Source organism: Doryrhamphus excisus, linkage group LG3, assembly GCF_037039965.1.
Source record: "Doryrhamphus excisus strain RoL-2023G ecotype Guam linkage group LG3, RoL_Dexc_Guam_v1.1, whole genome shotgun sequence".
Lineage (NCBI taxonomy): Eukaryota > Metazoa > Chordata > Actinopteri > Syngnathiformes > Syngnathidae > Doryrhamphus > Doryrhamphus excisus.
The window spans coordinates 13,229,577-13,249,145 of record NC_136359.1 but is presented as its reverse complement, the minus strand read 5'-3'; the positions used below and the strand labels follow the sequence as shown (position 1 = coordinate 13,249,145).

Below are 19,569 nucleotides of genomic sequence, written 5' to 3'. Positions count from 1 at the left end.
TAATAATGTGGAGAATAAATAGATAGAATATACACCAAATATGAACAACATAATGTAAAGTGCAGCGTGAACACTAAATTGCCCAAATAATTTAAATAATTTAAATAAATAATAATAATGTAAGTAAAGGTACTAGACATATTAGGCAACATTAAGGGGCTACATTTGCACAATTCAAGGAGTAGGAAGGCGTGCTTATATTTAATCATATCTTTCCCGTGTCTGCAACAGATAATTCTTCAAACCATAACTTTTAGACGATGACCCTTACAATATTTAACTGGCCTGCATCATTTCCATTTTGTTCACTTCCTGTGTGGAAAGAAATGAAGATAAAAAAATTATACTATGCCTCAGCAATGCCACCTTGTTTGTTGTCTTTGTTGTCTGTTCATTGATAGATGTGGTGTTGTTTTCCCTACCATTTTTTGGTGTCATGCCCAAAGGTGCCCCCCAATCAAAATGTCAAACACAAACTAGGATTCTCTTTTCAATTACCACTTTATTTTTTTCTATTCACATCTGAGTTACTATAGTTAATATTGTTACATTTCAAGTTCCATCGGTATAGAAATATGCAGTAGAAAAAACATAGAATCAAAGATGGCAATAGTCCAGCTGACCAGTACAAAACAATGACTACCTTGGTCTGACAGATGTCACATCAAGTATTGAAGAAGCAAAGAAAGTAAAGAACAATATAATGTAATATTAATGAAGTGCACAAAAATTAAAGTGTACTTGTGAAAGAAAAATCATGGGTTACAGTAGCACCTGTTGGTTTCAACATGGTCCAACTCCCAGCATGAACACAGGCTCGTGAGTCACATGCAGACATGTTTGGAGGCCAGAAACAATGAGAAACTAACCATGACCTTTGACATTTGCTTATCAGTGCCCTGATAGTGAAGGGCGTCATTAGTGCATTGAAATACAGCAGAATGAAGTTTTTGTCATGTTTTGTCTCAATCAACTTTAAAAGGCAAGTAAACATTCAACAATGGAACCAGAAATGCTATGCAGGCAAAAGAAAGCAAAAAAAAAAAAAAAAAAAGACTGTCAGAGGCCTTGTAATGTTGAGCTTACACACACACACACACACACACATTGTTCGAATGTGTGGTGTTGATTCAATCTATTTTGATTTACAAAAGCAAAACAGACCTTTATGTTTAACTTCCTGAACTAAAATAAATCTACTCCAGGTACAACTTGAGGTCCTGATTGGCATTAGTGGTATACATCTTTAATCATATCAAACAACACGTAAGGTAAAAGAGTTAGAGTTAGGTTTGCAAGCAATATCTTTAATATCATCTATAGATTCTTCAACATTGTAAAACCAAAAGAAAACCATGATCTTGTAATTGTTCTTACATGAGGACTCACATAATTCATTGTGAAAGTGTTGGAAATGGACTGCTGCATAGTGATACTAATCTTACAGTAACATTTCATGGTAAACTTGCAAGTAAGATTAGTGGGAGAGAAAGAGGCAATGATCAAAAGTTTCAAGGTGTTGAAGGGAAGTCCATTCCGTTGCAATATATTATACTAAACATTTGGCAACACCGGCACAGCTGGGTTAAGTCAGTTTGTCTTACACAGTTCTTCAGTGACAGCTGACTGATATGTGCAAATATCATGTATAATATATACAAACATACTGTTATAATAATAATACAAAAATAATAATTCTACATCAGATGGAAAGATCAGTTGTATTGAGGAGCGTCCAAGTTCATTTTGGATCAAGGTGTTACTAAGAACCTCAGCAATGTTGTGGCCCGGTCAGAGGTCTTCATTAAGAACTGAGAAACACATCCTTCGTTAAAGGCAGCAAAAATGTGATATACACACTCATACACAGGCTGTTCACACAGTATGTTGTCTCTTCTCTCTTGCATTCACATACTGTAGCAATGTGCAATTGTGCAACATGTAAAAAAAAGACTAAAGTCCAATCACAAAACTAAAACAACAATTAGTATATTGTTCACAGCTGAAGTGGAGTGGACGGTACTGTCAAGCTCTGGGCCCGGCCTGAAGTGGAGCTCCAAACAGGAGAGGTGGCTTATCATAAATTCTACCACCAAAACATCCACAGGAGGAAAACACCACCTGCATCCCCACACAAAATAGCAATCACACCAAACACCACCATAGTTTTCCCCATCACTTTCTGTTTCCAGCTCCTCTACAAGTTGACCAGCTCGTGTGCAACAAACTGCTTGAGTCTTTCCAAGTACTGTCCATAGAGTTCCACATCATTGTGTCCGGCCCCTTCCACCCACAGTGGCTCCACAGGGCGCTGGCAGCGCTCATACAATGCCAGGCCATGAGAAAAGTCGATGACCTCATCGTCTGTGCCGTGGATCACCAGGACCGGTGACGTCACCTTTGAAATCTTGTCAATACTTCAGAGAAAAGACAAGGAGAGTCATTAATGAATAATAATACACTAGTTATTATCTACACTAAGGATAATGTAACATTTTATCAAGGCTGTAAAGAAAAAGAACGACAAGAAAGATGCATGTTGTTATTTGACCGGTAGCCTGCAGCACCTCACAAGCATCCATTTATTACATCATCTGAAGGGAGTATACCAAATACTACAGACATGAAACTCTAGTCAGTGTATTGCACGTATAGCATTACAAGGTAGTAGCAATAAAAGAGGTGATGACGCAACTCCACAATAGAAGAGATCACATTGGTGCAGTTTTAAGCTGTAAAAACGGCCACAAGGTGGCAGATGTGCATTTTAGAACTCTCCTACAGAAATACATGCTGCACACCAACCAGGATGTGAAAAGGCACCATGTCTTGCAGCGTTGAAGAAACGCATCAAGGGGAAATTTGAATGCATTCACACGCATGCGCAAATGTACACACACATACACACACACACACACACACACAGTTCAGTTCCAAATGTGAAAATTGTTAATAGTTCCTGGTGTTATAGTCAATACTGTTTTTTGGTGTTGTTTACATTGTGGCATACTTGTTTATATATTTTAGCTGTCTCAACGTGAATGATTGAAATGTATCTTTTCACAAAAAGCAGTTTTTTGCCCTTTTTTGATATTTTGCTGAAGCCTACCTATTCTACTGCTGATTACAAAAAAAATTCTGATGAAATATGAGATTCTAACCTTTCTTTTGGTATATACTGTAGCTAGCCCTTGAACACAACACAATATTTTGGGTGCCTTGAAACATTAAGTCAATGATTGCCGTTTCATGACATTGATAGACATTGATGGGCAAGAGGCGGGGTACACTGTGGACTGGTCACCAGCCAATCGACAGCGGTTTATTAATACTGAATGCTATTTTGAGAAAATTCATTTATCGTGATCGGGTCTGGAACCAATGAACCACGTTAAACGAGGGACGACTGTACTGTATATAGCCACACCCATCCAGTACATTCATGCTTTTTAGGTCCCATTTGTTCACTCACTTGGGAAAGGCGTCAAAGCAGTAAGTCTTCTTTGTGTCAGGGAAGGCAACCCTCATGCCAGAAGTGAGCGGGGAGTGCAGGATCACTGCGGCACTCTCATAGCGAGAGGCCAGGTCCACAGAAGGTACGGTTCCAATACTCTGGCCGTACACGATGACGTTTTCTGGACGGATGCCATACCTGCATGAAGGGACACATTTGGGTAAATTCTGTTTGTTCTACTGCACACACACTGGCAGCAGTCCAAATTGGCCATCTGACATAATAAACAGCTTGGTAGGCTAATGTGGGGACAATGATTTGGATGAAATGTTCAAAGTAAAAGGAATGAGACAGGTACACTTTAGTGCCTACAATAAATCCTCCAGTTATCAGATCTGCAGTTGGCTTGAATAACTTCCAGTACGTGAGTGACACATATGCTTCTAGGGCAAACATATTCACTCATGACTCACTGATTGCTTCCTCCTAAATTAAGCATGCAAACCAAATGATGTGATGACGCTAAGGGGACGTGTGTAAAACGGACAAATGGTACTGTGACTCAGATGGGAAAAAGGTAATAAGCTAAATCAAAATATTATCAATGGACTGGTTAAAAGAGAGAATTAAAGAAAAGGAGGACAAAAAAAAGAGGAAAAATAAATAAGACATTCCACAGCTGATTATGGTGACCCACTCTAGTAGCGAGTCAGCTGACAAGAATCTGAGAACACTGCTTTACTGTCTCGGCACATAGTAGCCGTGTCCAACAAATCTGATTAATTTTGGATGTGTCTTCAATTTTCATGTACAGAATTCCAACAGAAGTGCCCAAATAAAAAGAAATGGAAAAAAAAACTTGCAGTCCTCACTTGGCCTCTGTAATGCTGACATCACAGGCCAGATGTTCCTGACTCTGCCTTGTACATCGCAAAGTGATGAACAATACACGAACACCAAAGTCTACAGTGCTGATGTGGATTATAGCAAGCTGGAAACATGCACACTTACATGCATGAGACATAACGTAAGCTTGGGAACACCTGCTTCAGAAGTAAATACAGACAGATACAGTCCAGCTTTATCTCCCACTGTCTCACGCGGTCATTTGCAGGCATATACGTGTATCAGCTGGCTTTCACTAAAAGTCTGGCACGACACAGGAAATGCAGCCTCATGAGTGCTCTGCTGAGTGAAATCAGGCTTCCATTAAACAAACTACTTTGGCTGTGAAAAAATACAAACGGTTGGGGAATAAAGCCTCGTTTCTACCAAGCAGTAAAATCCAATTCAGTTCAGTGCATTTTGTGGAAGTGTCCCAATAGAGTCCAGTATTAAAGTAGTGATGTGTATGTCTGTGAATGCAAAAGGAAAGAAAGCCAAAGCAAGTAAACTAAGAAATGTGGTTACTGGTACTAGACTGGACTGGAGAGGCAGTGGAATAGATGTTCCCCATCTGACATATCACACTGGGGCCTCACCTCACTGCACTGATGTTTTATTGAAATCTACTGGTTATTTAGTTGCATTGAAATCAAGGTGGATACAAACAAAATAGGATCTGTGATTTTTTTTCCTAAAAAATATTTCTCTAAAAAGGAGTCCTGAAAAAAGGGGTCATCCTGCAGGTGCATCTAAATAAAGTGGTGGTGAAAAGCTGTCATTGGGAGATGGGATTCCCCTGACAATTTGGCTTCATTGTAGGTTGTATGTATTTTTGTAATTCGCATAGTGTTTTATCGTGAGTATTAAACTTTCCCCTTTAATTTGGTATTAAATTAATATGCAGACGTAAAAACCATGGCCAGTTGGCAAAAAAAATGCAGCTGAAACACAACCCCTTCAAATGGAAGGATGCCAACATCAAATTGGAATAAAAGGTATTTGATAAGTAATCATCTTACTTATCCATTTATCAGTACTCATGTCAAACTATCAAAATGTGACCATGCAAAACACTGAATTCGAACTTCACCTTTTTTTTTATTTGATGAGATACTCAATTTGCATTTTGTATTAGCTTTAAGCTATAATAATAGTTTAATTTTATTTAAACGTGTATACAAGTTATAGTGGAATACATCACATAATTCAAATCGCATAATAATAATAATAATAAATAGTAAGGGCTGCCAAGATTATTCAAATAATTTGAGTATCTTGATTACCAAAAATATTAGATTTTTTTTATGTACTTCGAGGAATCGCTTACATCACCAAGACTCTTACGTCACCCACGCAGAGGAAGCGGATGTTTAAAGACGCAGGGAGATTGGAGATGCTCGAGAATGCGACATGGCTATGAAAGGACAACAAAAAGTTAAAAACAGATGAAAAATGTGGCTAAACACCGTGACGTGTATCCGTCGGAACGCGGCACTTAGATACCACAATAGCAGTCCTTTCCTGATTCGCCGTGGCCGCTGTGCGGCAACAATGAAATCCCAGCTGTTGCTGGTGTGGCTGATGGATAAAACAACTATGCAGTAAGATGGACACTCCTTTCACAATTGCCACCTAACGTATTTGAAGGTGCTATCTTGTTTAGGATGTTATTGCTCTTTAAGCAAGTAAAAATGTGTTTTTTCTTTTTTCTCAAATACTCTACAATACTCGATTTCTAAAATATTTGATAGCTGCAGTGCAGACCTAAAAATAATAATAAAAATAAACATTAAGAAATTAATACATACATTCTTAAAATACTTCACTCTGTGTGTAATGAATCTGTTTAACATGTGTTTCACTTTTTTTGTATTTTTTTTATTTTAATAATTAAATAAATGAACTTTTCAAATGGCATTCTAATTTATTGTGCTGTAACTGAAGTGTTAACTAATCCTAAAGACAAAAAGGCAGACAAGTAAGAGAAGATTCCAGACAATGCTCGTCTAAGCATTGATGGTCAGTATATGCTCCTCCCAAGAGGCATATACAGTGAAGAAAATAAGTATTTGAACACCCTGCTATTTTGCTATTTCTCCCACTTAGAAATCATGGAGGGGTCTGAAATTTTCATCGTAGGTGCATGTCCACTGTGAGAGAGATAAACTAAAAAGAAAAATCCAGAAATCACAATGCATGATTTTTTAACAATTTATTTGTGTGATACAGCTGCAAATAAGTATTTGAACACCTGTGTATCATCTAGAATTCTGACCCTGAAAGACCTGTTAGTCTGCCCATTAGAAGTCCACCTGCACTCCATGTATCATCCTGAATCAGATGCACCTGTTTGAGGTCGTTAGCTGCATAAAGACACCTGTCCACCCCATACAATCAGTAAGACTTTAACTTGTAACATGGCGAAGACCAAAGAGCTGTCCAAAGACACCAGAGACAAAATTGTACACCTCCACAAGGCTGGAAAGGGCTACGGAGCAATTACCAAGCAGCTTGGTGAAAAAAGGTCCACTGTTGGAGCTATCATTAGAAAATGGAAGAAGCTAAACATGACGGTCAATCTCAATCGGAGTGGAGCCCCATGCAAGATATCACCTCGTGGGGTCTCAATGATTCTAAGAAAGGTGAGGAATCAGCCCAGAACTACACGACAGGACTTGGTCAATGACCTGAAAAGAGCTGGGACCACCGTTTCCAAGGTTACTGTAGGTAATACACTAAGACGTCATGATGTGAAATCATGCATGGCACGAAAGGTTCCCCTGCTTAAACCAGCACATGTCAAGGCCCGTCTTAAGTTTGCATATGACCATTTGGATGATACAGAGGAGTCATGGGAGAAAGTTTTATGGTCAGATGAGACCAAAATAGAACTTTTTGGTCATAATTCCAATAAGCGTGTTTGGAGGAAGAAGAATGAAGAGTACAATCCGAAGAACACCATCCCTACTGTGAAGCATGGGGGTGGTAGCATCATGCTTTGGGGGTGTTTTTCTGCACATGGGACAGGACGAGTGCACTGCATTAAAGAGAGGATGACTGGGGCCGTGTATTGTGAGATTTTGGGGAACAACCTCCTTCCCTCTGTCAGAGCATTGAAGATGGGTCGTGGCTGGGTCTTCCAACACGACAACGACCCGAAGCACACAGCCAGGAAAACCAAGGAGTGGCTCCGTAAGAAGCATATCAAGGTTCTAGCATGGCCCAGCCAGTCTCCAGACCTGAACCCAATCGAAAATCTTTGGAGGGAGCTCAAACTCCGTGTTTCTCAGCGACAGCCCAGAAACCTGACTGATCTAGAGAAGATCTGTGTGGAGGAGTGGGCCAAGATCCCTCCTGCAGTGTGTGCAAACCTGGTGAAAAACTACAGGAAACGTTTGACCTCTGTAATAGCAAACAAAGGCTACTGTACCAAATATTAACATTCATTTTCTCAGGTGTTCAAATACTTATTAGCAGCTGTATCACACAAATAAATTGTTAAAAAATCATGCATTGTGATTTCTGGATTTTTCTTTTTAGTTTATCTCTCTCACAGTGGACATGCACCTACGATGAAAATTTCAGACCCCTCCATGATTTCTAAGTGGGAGAAATAGCAAAATAGCAGGGTGTTCAAATACTTATTTTCTTCACTGTAAATGGATTGCTTTGTGCAGGAAAGCCGCCTCGGTGCCGACTTTCCCTCTACAGCACGCAGGCAGACATTGGATCTTATAGATTCTGAATGGGCATTTACCATCATACTCAACAAAGCACTATAATGATATTTTCTTTAGCAGTTAGTAGTGACATAATTCTAGAAGGTTTAGCTCTTGTTTACCTTTTTATTACTGTGTGATAAAGTATCATCTGGCTCTCCTTTATCATGGATTTGCAAGCATCACTGCACAAACCCACAACATGCAACGCTATCATTGGGCGGGTCAGCCTACTTACCAGGTGACGGGATATAGCACAGTCTCTTTAAATCAGGACAAGAAAGTGCATTTAGCACACACAGAAACACAAGGAGCTTGAACCTCTGATTTTCATTCACAACTGGGTCACCTCCACATCCACCCTTATCTCTTGGTTTTGCAACATCTAGGAAAAAGACCAGATCCAGTGCTGTATCTACACTTGTCAGCAGCATGGTCCTGACAAGCTCTGAGCAACACAGCCGAGCACACAAGCCTACAATTTGCTGTGTTGAATCGAGGCTTGAATAGACCTCATCGCACCATAGCCAACCATGTGCCATGGTTACAAGCCCTCCCCCCCAACCCTCATCAATTTTGTCTCTTGACACAAATCCAATCTTTTATGCTTCACATTCTCCCTTAGTGTTCTACTCTTGACTCTTGGTTGTATGTGCTTTGGAAAAAAATATCCAAATGTTGACTGCGCAATATAGCCTATAAATGTTATTTTTAGTCTGTCCAGAATATATACGCTGACAAATTTCTCACATTATTGTGCCATCTGTGCAACGGAAGGTAATTTTACGCACAATTTTACTACCAACGCACAATCATGCATTGGTTGCTTAAAATTTGTGTGTTTACCGACATGCAAGACCATGATGAAAATATATACCAGGTAAGCTGTGTGGAACCAGTATTTTGCTGTTCTGTGTTGAGTGTGCTGAGCTGCCAATGCAAAGGCTTGTATGTAAAATGATGTCCACAGAGTGGAATTTTGGATGTATATGTTGATGGACCAGGAAGTAAGTTGCTCTTGTTTGTTTTTCTGGGCCACAGTGTGGGAAGGCCTTGGTCTGAAAGATCATTGGAAATCAGTTGCTAGGCTACCACTCAATATTAGACTTGCGGGATTGACTGCTGGCCCGCCTCCATCTCAGAGGGCAGAGAAAATGATACTATTCAACCGAGGAGACACACACACACACACACAACTTCATGCTGCATCGTTCACATTCTACACTTAGATTCACTATTCAAGGGGAGCTTTTATGCTCATTTTTCGGTCCTTTGTATTGAGTTGTGGACTCCTATAGATAACAATAGCCATCACAGAAAGCTTTGTAGAGCTTCCAGAATCTGCACCTATTCCAGCTTTATTTCTTGAATTCCGTGCTTCTCGTCTATTATCATTTATTCAACCCACAGCCCGCCTCCAGGTACGCCAACTCCACAACTCCAAATTTTTAAGAATTCACTTCGACAGAATAAACACAGTTAGGACACTGATAAATTGTTATTTACTGCTTGCTCTTCTGACTCTTCGACAGGACCCAGTAACGTTACAAAGGTGTTGGACAACAGCAACAGTTTGTCAGCTAGTCCAGCTGCATACTGGTCCATGTTTGTCAAACAGTCCAGTGTGAAATGTTGACAGATTAAATTTTTTCTTTTGCTGGTAGGGAATCAGGAACTCCAACCATTTCTGCCTGATGTTTCCTTCGTTGTAAACAAATTTAGCTTTCCCTTTACCCAAAGAAACAGTTCCTGGGAGACATTGCTAACACCGCGAAGAGAGAAGCAGAGCTAGGGACAGGGCAGGGAGTGTATCTGGCCTACACATTCATAGGTCAGAAAAGTAGAAAAAGCATAATAGGTCCCCTTTAAGCTTCAGTATGATAATTGAGGCCGTGTTTGAGCCTGTTGGCTCATTGACTGAACCACTCCCTGCTCAGGTGAAAGGTCCTCATGTACCATGACTAACCAAACAAAACAACACACACAGGTGGAGACTGTGTGTGACGCAGGAGTGGTGGTTTCCTATTGTGTTATCAGAAGCCTACATTACTTTGTCAACACCCAACAAGCTGGTAGAATTTTCTGACTCTGGATAGGTAGCACAGACTGATAACCTAAAACAATGGTCACCAACCTTTGAGCCCAAAATTCCTGGTTTTGGCCGTGAACCTAGACAAGACCTACACACACACACAAACATATACATGCATGCCAACAGCAGATGCCCAGGATGGCTCGAATGGGCCACTGGTTCTAAGAAGAACCCAGGGCTGTTAGGTGCCTAGCGTAAAAAACATGAAGTCCGCCCTTAACATTATGGAATTTACAACAGCAATCGACCCAGTCCCAAAGATCAACTGGTCAATCGCAATGGACGGGTTGGTGGAATCTATATTAAAAAGAAGCCCAAATAGGCAAAATGTTTTGGGAGAGGGAGAAAAATCAGAGGGATGTCAGGTTTATGGAGCGGATCCAATCTATTGGGATGAATGTGGGGGCTAATGTGGGGCTATGTATATACTAGTACAGTAAATGCACTCTTGATGATTCATGGTCAGCAGGAATTAAAGGCAGGCAAGCAGGCAGGCACGCAGGCAGGCACGCATACACACACATCCCTGCACGCACTGACAGAGCAAAAGTGCAGTGATAATAAGGGACATTCATTTACTGCGGTTTATAAGAATGACAGCAAAATTCTAGCACTTCATACGTACAAATCAGACTTCACTCAAAGTGAGTGACTGTCCTAGAAAATTAGGCCATAACTCTACATAATTTACCCCCAAGGTGAGCAAACATAATGACAACATTGTAGGTGACATCCAACTAACAAGACAAGATGATACATAAAATTAGGTCCACGAAAACTAGAAGAGACAATATTTTAACAGTACTTTTAAGAAACGTGATTGGGTTTCTGGCTGCCTCACAATTTAGACCACTAAATTTACTATTTGCATCTAAACGCAAAATCACTATCTTAGATCACACAATGCAGAACTTGATATGCCGTGACTTGTTGCTGACCAGCAGCCTTCATTGTCCAAAGAGACATGAATGAACATATCCATCTGAAAGACTGACAGCATCATTCCAACACTCTACCTATAGTAGTAAGTCTTTATATCTATACATCATATAAAAGCATGAGGCATTCTTCCAATATAACAGCTCAGCTTTTGCATGTCTTGATGCCCAGAGATGAGAAAACCACCTTTACGCCAACTAAAAGTCACAAAAAAATTTGCAGAATAGTGATCCATCCATTTTAGGTGGAGATTATATTCCTGCTATCATTTGTATGTTTGTCTTATAGCAGGAAACGCATAGAAAGGAATCCTGGTAAATAAACAAAAGGGACACAAATATGTTGGAAGCAAAGATAAGAATCTTCATATCAGAGGCTCAAAAAGAAGGAAAAGGAAGGGATAATGATGGGCAGAGTGATCCACACTGAGACTACCAAGTCTGCGGTGATGGAACTGTAACATAGACAAAACAATATCCTGCACGTTTTGTCATCCTTGTGGAGATCCCCAGAGAAGACTAGCCCATCAAGAAAGCACAATGAAAAGACAACCTGCACATGGTATTCAGTGTTGTGTGGGGTGTGTATCTCACATGGGCTGAAGAACAATGATATAGATTTATAATCCAAACTGTTATCATAAACGTTAAATGGGATGCATGCAGAGTCAAGATCACTTAAAAAATGTAGCGCCCACTGACAGCCCCATGACTGGCCCGTGTGATCTGACAAACTACACTGTGCTCAATGAGGTCACAATCAGTCACAGTTAAACTTGCAAATAAATGGCCAAAGCACCATGTAAGGACATATTAGAAAACACGTTTTGACAGAGACTATAATGCTTAGTTTGGCTGTAGTTTTTACAGTCATTGTAGCAAAAAGAACCAAATTACTAGAACCACCTTTTGGTTGGCTGCAGTGCAGTTCTATACCTACACAAAACCTTGTAAAGGCAGAATTTTGATAAAGCTCTTGGGTCGATTCCTGTTGGCTTGTGCTGGTAATTAAGCTTTCATCCATCACTTTCCTTACCGTGAGCGGAGTGCCTGCCAGGCAGCGTCTACATCAGCATACAGGTTCTTCTCTGAGGGTTTCCCTGAACTGGCGCCATAACCAGAGTAGTCGTAGGAGAACACATTGCAGTTGATTCGTGAACCTAGACCGATGTAGAAGCTGCTCATCTGGCCCAAGTCCACTGCATTTCCGTGGGAGAATAACAGTGTGTAGCGGGCGCTGGGCGAGCAGCGCACAAACATGCATGCGATTCGGTTGCCTCTAGAGGTGCGTGTCATGAAGCACTCGATAGCCTCCTTCTCGCGGGAAGAGTACTGCCAGTCGGCACGTTCTGAGAGGTGTAGGGTCCATCGGCTGCCACTCTCGTCACACATGAGGCTGTAGGTGGGCTCAGGAGGGAGGAAGGCCAGCTTGGCGGTTATCTTGCTGGGGCAGGGTGGACAGCAGAAGAGGCAACATAGCTCGCTGAAAGATAGGTGATTCATTCTAAAAAATAAAAAACAAACAAAAAAACAGACTCTAGTGGGATGATTCTTCATCATTCTACATCTTGACTGATACCAACAGTATTCTTTGAAGCAGCCTTCCCCAAAATTGACAGCTTTAGACAAAATGGCTATCGGTGTTGTTGTTAAAATACAAAAAAAATTAAAAACATTTGTCATTATATATGAGAATTCAAATAAATGCCCCAAATATAATTACAGTATTTACTATTTATGAGAGACACAATTTTCAGGGACGTATGGCTTTCTTGAACTATCTTGATAAGGACAAGGTCCCGTCTGTCTCTGTTTGCCTCAAGGCTGTAAAAGCACTCAGGCATTTGTTCATCTAGCACCTGGACTCTACCTGAGGCTGCTTTTTGAGTGATCTGGTACCCCTGAAAAGCAGCCGTGTAAATTGTACAGCATTTTGTTCTCAAGAAATCTGGTTAGTCAAGATGCTAAAGCAGCTCTCAAGAAGAGATTTTGTTTGCCTCACATCACTTCAAGGTCTATGTGTATTGTCACTTAGAATGTGTAATTACGCAGACACTACGTGCCTTTGTCAACTGTTGTTACTGTCTTGACGGATAGTGGAAAGTACAGTATGTATGATGCTAAGGTAGGTAGATACTGTATTCATCCCCATGGGGAAATTTGCAAAAGCCCTGCTGTTCCAACACCCCTCCTGCTGCAGGAACACTGGGCTGGTAAATGAAATATAATATTAAATATAATAATCACATATCCTTCATAGACTCACATCATTCAACAGGCTTTCCACACAATAAATGCAAGGATGTTGTCATGACTTTGTCAACTCCAACTTGGAGTCTGTTTGTTTGCTGAGCTGCATGTCTCAAGAGTGGGAGAGAAAGCCTTTCTGTAGCATTTGCCACATGCCTTCGGGCCAATGCTTGCCCCACAATCATGTGAGTGTTTTTTTTTAACTGGCTTTGTCCTATGAGCCAGGGTATACCGAAATACAAAAGCAGGATCAAGGTCCTGCCTTTACATTACTGTTAAAATGGTCCACTGTGATCGACACAATATTTCTGTCACTTTATTAAGCAACATTTGAGTTTTTATCCACTATATTTCTCAAGAAAATTTGGATATATCTAATATCCAAGGAAAATTACTCAACACAGAGAAATTAATGTTGAGTAGCAAGATAATGGTGCCTTGCCAACAGTCAAACGCGGTGGTGGTAGCATCATGGTCTAGTGTTGCATGAACGCTACTGGCACTGTTGAGCTGTGGTTCTTTGGAACATAAACTCCAACATGTACTATGACATTTTGAAGCTGAACAGGATCTCGTCCCTGGGCCACATGGCAGTTTTCCAACATGATGATAAGCCAAAATCAAGTGCCTTGCTGAGGAAGCTGAACGAGAAGGTGATGGAGTTACCAAGTATGACTCCAGACCCAAACCCAAGGTGCGTCTACCAGCTCCACCAGTGATGGTATCATGGAGCAGTGGACAAGCATTCCATGTTTCTGTTCAGTTCTGGTGAATTCCATCCCCAAGAGGGTTAAGGCAATGCAGGATAACAATGGGCCTTACACCAAATATTGACACTTGGGCCACAATTCGGACATGCTCACTGTAAGGTGTACTCAAGTACATTCAGGTTTAATTTCTATAGTAGTGTCCTTTGAGAAGATGCTGTAATAAAATTGTTGCTGAAATGTGACAAGCTATTTCTTTGGAAATAGATCATATGGTTAAAATCTTTACCCATCATAAACGCTATAAATGAGATTTTCTTAGGCTAATGGTAGAATTTGAATCATTTTAAATGACACTGGTAGCTTCCAATAATTTTAATTAGCTGTAATGCATTCATGTCACCTGCTCGTTTGACCAAAGGGTGCAATGGCATCTCACAGCAGCTAAATACATGGATGGAATGTTATTAGTTTTCCACAAATAGTCTATCGTCCCAGCCCTTGTTGGTGCATAAAATGGTGGGGAAAGCGAGCAGTGTGTTGAGCAAGGTTACACCGATTGTAAACTGGTTAGTTTAGGTTTCATTGACGATGGCGAGTGAGTGTTTACAATAAAGACAGCTGAGGTAATTAGCGTCGATGCATGTCTGTGAGTGTCATCCTGTTTTAAGTCAAAACAAAGAGAATGTTGATTAGTGACATTACCTGGACGTTGGTTGTGTTTTCCTTCCTGTTTTGGGGCGACACCGTTTTGTAGTGTTGTTTTCTAACCAAGCCAGTAAATTGATGTTCTCCTCGACGAAAAACGAGACAAATTATCTCCTTGTTATTCGCCCCGCGTCCCGTTGTTTGGCTATGTTGTGTCGTGGTAGAGCAGCTGGACAGTCAGTGCTGGGAAACGGTTTCGTTCTCCACTTTTCGGCAGCTTCCGAAACTGACGGTTGATTCTCTCGCTTTCCTCCCTTCGCTCCGTTTCTTCAAAATATGATCCCGAATGACAACGATTCCACACGCAGATATACACAATTCGGTGGCGGCATTGAAATACAAAACAAAATAACTGATAAATGTATTTGCTGCTTGGCGTCTGTCCCTATCGGGTTTAACGACCAGTTGACAGCAGTATCACTTGACTCGTGAGATATCGCAGCTGAGATTGCGATCTTGGCTTCTATCAAAGAAAGGGCGGTGATTGACAACGTCTTTAACCAATAGTAGCTATATATATAAAAAAATACACCAATTGTATAGCTTGAAGGCGTTTCTGGCGGGCCCATCCAAACAAGCGCAACTAATATTTTGATTGACACCCACACAAACCAATCAGCTATTACTATTGCGGAAATGCTTTCACTGCATGCTGTCATTCTTTCCTCCGTGATGTAATTTTGGTCCATTCTAATACGTATTATTTTGTTTGTCCTCATCGTAACTTAGTAAACTGTATGTTATTATTGAATTGATATTGACACACACACAAAAGACACCAAACACTTCGCTATATGGTGGCGACAACGAGCCACCAAAAAGCGACCGGGAAATAATGACTTCCGGGTCAATTCTCTCTTCCTGAATAATGCTAGGATAACGTGTTGTAGTCCATGTGTGGTTAACTGTTTAATAACAATTATTAACAATTCTAATGAGTTCACAAAAAGGTAACGTGTCTCGATCGCGAGGCCAAAGGCACCAAAACACCACTGCCTTCAAAAACGACAAATATGGCGCGACTGCACAAGTAAAGGTACAAGTTCCACCCGTCTGAGACCAGCATGTAGCGGACTAGCTTTAGCATTGTTGTTGTACTGCAGTAACACAGGCAGGTTATATATATACATGTATGTGTACCAAATGCCGTTACTAGAATTGTAATATTGTCTTTGCCAATATAGAAGGCACAATCCAAGATCCACGATGGACTCTGTCAACACTGTAAGGGTGTTCTCGAGTGGAAAGTAAAGTACAACAAATATAAGACTCTGACACAGCCCCGTAAATGGTAAGAACGAATGCAATAAATATGCCACTGTAATATGTGTCCAAACGTGTGAAATCTTGTTAACAATCACCTCTTGTTTGCTCCTCGTTTGAGAGAGGAAGAGCTCAAAAAGTTGCTTTAGAAGTTGTGGGTTTTTTATCACATCAAGGGAAAAACCTCCTTTCTCACCGAACCAGAAACATAAGCACTGACTTATATATATGTCTTATGTTTATGTCAAATTATGTGATGTTTTTGTTATTGTTTATAGTACCATATCAAGTTTACATGCATGTTTTCTCATTTCAGTGTCAAATGTTCTCAGAAGACTGTGAAGGATGCTTATCACGTCATTTGTAAGCCTTGTTCTCTTCAGCTAGAGATTTGCTGCAAGTGCGGAAAGAAAGAGGACATTGTCATCCCGTAAGTGCTGTCATATTTTATTTTCTGGTTCTTTTTGTACAAGTTGTGTTTTTTTGTAATCACTATTTTGTTATTGCCAACATATGTGTGCCGTCCTGGTACTTCAACATTTTAAAGAGACCATTCACATCAAATATATTATTACCCATTTTTTTAAATGACGTAAGTGAAAGAGTTACATTTATGTAGGTTTAAATGGAAATTGTCTCAACAATTTATTCTTTGAGAACGCCGCCATCTTGTGGTCATACAGTAAGTCGCGTCACAAGTTTTCCTTAGACTTGACAATAGAGGGCGACCAAAACAAAAGCATCACTTTTATCTACTTATTTACCATCCCTGTTGACAGGATTGTACGTGTTTTTCTGCCACTTTTACAGAGTTAACTCGCATTTGGGCCAAGAAGAAGACGAAGAAAAGGATGAAGATGACAAACATAGAGGCAAAATGTGCAGAAAGAAGGACATTAGTAACTTGGACAGTGATGATGATCATGAGGAAGACTTAAGTGATTGTGAGGATGATGAAGACTGTGACAGTAATCCAATGCGTAAGAAGACACATAACAAGTTGGCTCCGCTTCCAGATATGTCCAGAGTGACCATCACAAACTAAATGTGATGGCGCTAACTGGACGAATGGACGCTTTGGCAAAGAGGTATTCTGGTCGTATAAAAAGCTAGTTGAAATGGAAACACCTAATATATTGGTATTTAGCAGGATACTTCATTAGGAATACCCACATACCCATGCAATACAATAAATGTCCACTGAGTATTCTCCTAACACTACTAATTAACTGGACCATATATGCCACATCTCATTCTCCCTTGTGCTTTATGTTGAAGTTGGGGCTCTAATGTACTAGTTCTAGTATCTGCTACCACTCGGTGTACACAACACAGGCGACATAAAGCACTGCAGGTTCCTCAATGCTTGAGCATTGCGTCATTATAGAACATTTGAGGCTAGAAATGAATATACACACACGTTGGCTACACTTTTGTTGTGCCTTAGCTGTGAATGCTGCAGACTTCTGTCTTCACTTTGTCCAACAACTACATGTTAAGAAGTATGTATAAAATACCTGTTTTCCTACTCTCTCTATCAAACAGTCTGGATGACAAGATGGTTCACTCTCTGTCTCATCACGTGGGCGTGTATGTTTTGTTGGTCTTCTTCCTCCAAATTCGTGTCATGACCCAATGTCCCTGAATGCACCTTGCGTCTGTGCTAATTTGCTTGCTATGCCAGCATATGCGGTGTGCCATGGTTATGGGTGACTTGGCCAAGCTTTAGCAGGATGGGAAGAACTACATCGGCAAATGTCTATGACAGCCGTAAAGTCAGTTTACAAGACAGGCGCATGTTCTCATTTTTTCTTCATTTTTCCCCCCTGTGTTGTGGTCATGTGTGCAGTTGCTCCATTCAATTTTGTCATTCATCTTGTGATGTTCATGACTTTCTCGGGTCTATCTTCCTCAATGACGACACTACGGCAGCTACAGAAGGATGAATCACTTTATTCCCCATGTTTGAGTTTTTAAATAGCATCGGATATCTTCCCTTGTGCTCTGTTTCACTCGTCATGTTACACTGACCTTTTCATCACATTGAGATTTTCAACAGTTTGGCACTGTTAATTTAACTGCTGAAACTATTTGAGCACACTAAGATTGATGGTAATCTTGGGATGTTTGCATCTAAATTTCACAGCCTTGCGTTGGTATTTGCATCAGAAGATGAGACTTTGTGTGACATGACCACTAAAAAAGTTTATGACATGTGTTAAGGTGTTTCTTAATATGGCAATTAGTATAGTTGATCATACATACATCAGTACACTTCAACAGCATCCATATCATATTTATGGAGGGAGATGGAAGAATAGTCATCCATGTGTTTTCTATGCCGCTTATCCTCACTAGGGTCACGGGTATGCTGGAGCCTATCTCAGCTGACTTGGGCGAGAGGCAGGTACACCCTGCTTTGGTCACCAGTCAATCACATGGCACATAATACCTGATATAGTAGTAATTTCAAGACAATGTATACTCTCTATGTCAGAGGTGAGCAAACTATGGCCTGGCGGCCACATCCGGCCCACCAAGTATTTGAATACGGTCCGCTCGTTCTTTTCAAAGTATTTAATTTAAACTGAACATACAACCTGGCATCACGGCTTGAGCCAACCTTTTGATGGTTTATAGCTGTTTTATCAATTTTGTCTGGTCTTTACAAAGTGCTCCTGGAAAAAAGGGACACAACACACACTCTTTTACAGATGCAATACTTCCAGGTGGACTGTTATGTGTAAAATATATAGTCTGGCCCCCCATAAATTTTGTTAAAGCAATGCGGCCCTCGAGTCAAAACATCTATGTAATATGGAGGCCTATTGCAAATGAAATAATGATGCATTCCGAAAGTCCTGAGCAAGCAAGTACAAAGTGCAAGCAGGTCATGCACTTAAGTAACCCTGAGTAAACACAGTTGATAGGCAGTCAGTAGTAATGCTTTATGTTACTGTGAACCTTTTTTTTTTTACTAGAGAATGTCTGAAGTTTTGATGAATAAACTTTTTCTGCTGAAAATATGTATTATTAACAATATATAGTGAAAATTTGTATTTATATGCTACTGAGTGGAGTCAAATTGGAAGTTATGGTCACCAGTTGATTCAATTTAAATTTCCATTCATTATTCAAATCATAATGTGGATCATTGGTCTGTACAGCTTCCTGTATGTGCTCCCTTCACCTGGTGGGTGAAACGTACCCTTTCACTGTTTCATATGTATATATAATGTGAGGGATAGAGTCTGCCATAATTTCAAACTTCCATTCCACCAATTGGCACCCAGCATCGGGAGAACCTGCAAACTCCACACATACAAAATGTGTAATAGGTCAACATTTCTAAAAATATTATATAATATAATAAAATTATACATGTATATACACACACATAGAGCAGACTCACTAACCATGTTAGTAAACATTCATTGAATAACTGACAGTGTCGCACAAAAGTGAGTCACCTTTAAGGGGTAATATTTTGTGATACAGCTCTTATTGCATCTCATTGAACTATGTGGTGTACCCAATGATTTGGCTTGTCTGT

General features: G+C 40.3%; 2 protein-coding genes across 2 annotated transcripts; one reads left to right on the top strand and one right to left on the bottom strand.

Moving 5' to 3' along the window:
* Nucleotides 1–482: 482 nt before the first annotated feature.
* Nucleotides 483–15,250, bottom strand: abhd17b (abhydrolase domain containing 17B, depalmitoylase). Its single transcript, XM_058071416.2, has 4 exons — nucleotides 14,751–15,250; nucleotides 12,125–12,592; nucleotides 3,473–3,652; nucleotides 483–2,417 (listed from the first exon to the last, which is right to left on the bottom strand). Exons 2-4 carry the CDS (start codon nucleotides 12,589–12,591, stop codon nucleotides 2,198–2,200), a joined length of 867 nt encoding a protein of 288 aa, XP_057927399.1. The 5' UTR covers nucleotide 12,592; nucleotides 14,751–15,250; the 3' UTR covers nucleotides 483–2,197.
* Nucleotides 15,251–15,446: 196 nt separating this feature from the next.
* Nucleotides 15,447–17,558, top strand: lg3h9orf85 (linkage group 3 C9orf85 homolog). Its single transcript, XM_058071286.2, has 4 exons — nucleotides 15,447–15,789; nucleotides 15,938–16,044; nucleotides 16,333–16,446; nucleotides 16,827–17,558. The coding sequence occupies exons 1-4, from the start codon at nucleotides 15,688–15,690 to the stop codon at nucleotides 17,059–17,061; spliced, it is 558 nt and encodes a 185-aa protein (XP_057927269.2). The 5' UTR covers nucleotides 15,447–15,687; the 3' UTR covers nucleotides 17,062–17,558.
* Nucleotides 17,559–19,569: the final 2,011 nt, after the last annotated feature.

Coding starts and splice junctions, on each gene's coding strand:
- abhd17b (XM_058071416.2), bottom strand. CDS start 12,591: ATGAATCACCTATCTTTCAGCGAGCTATGTTGCCTCTTCTGCTGTCCA. Junction 3,653..12,124: donor TGGCAGGCACTCCGCTCACG/GTAAGGAAAGTG, acceptor CCCTTCATGCAG/GTATGGCATCCGTCCAGAAA. Junction 2,418..3,472: donor TGCTTTGACGCCTTTCCCAA/GTGAGTGAACAA, acceptor TTTTCTCTGAAG/TATTGACAAGATTTCAAAGG.
- lg3h9orf85 (XM_058071286.2), top strand. CDS start 15,688: ATGAGTTCACAAAAAGGTAACGTGTCTCGATCGCGAGGCCAAAGGCAC. Junction 15,790..15,937: donor GCGCGACTGCACAAGTAAAG/GTACAAGTTCCA, acceptor TTGCCAATATAG/AAGGCACAATCCAAGATCCA. Junction 16,045..16,332: donor CTGACACAGCCCCGTAAATG/GTAAGAACGAAT, acceptor TTCTCATTTCAG/TGTCAAATGTTCTCAGAAGA.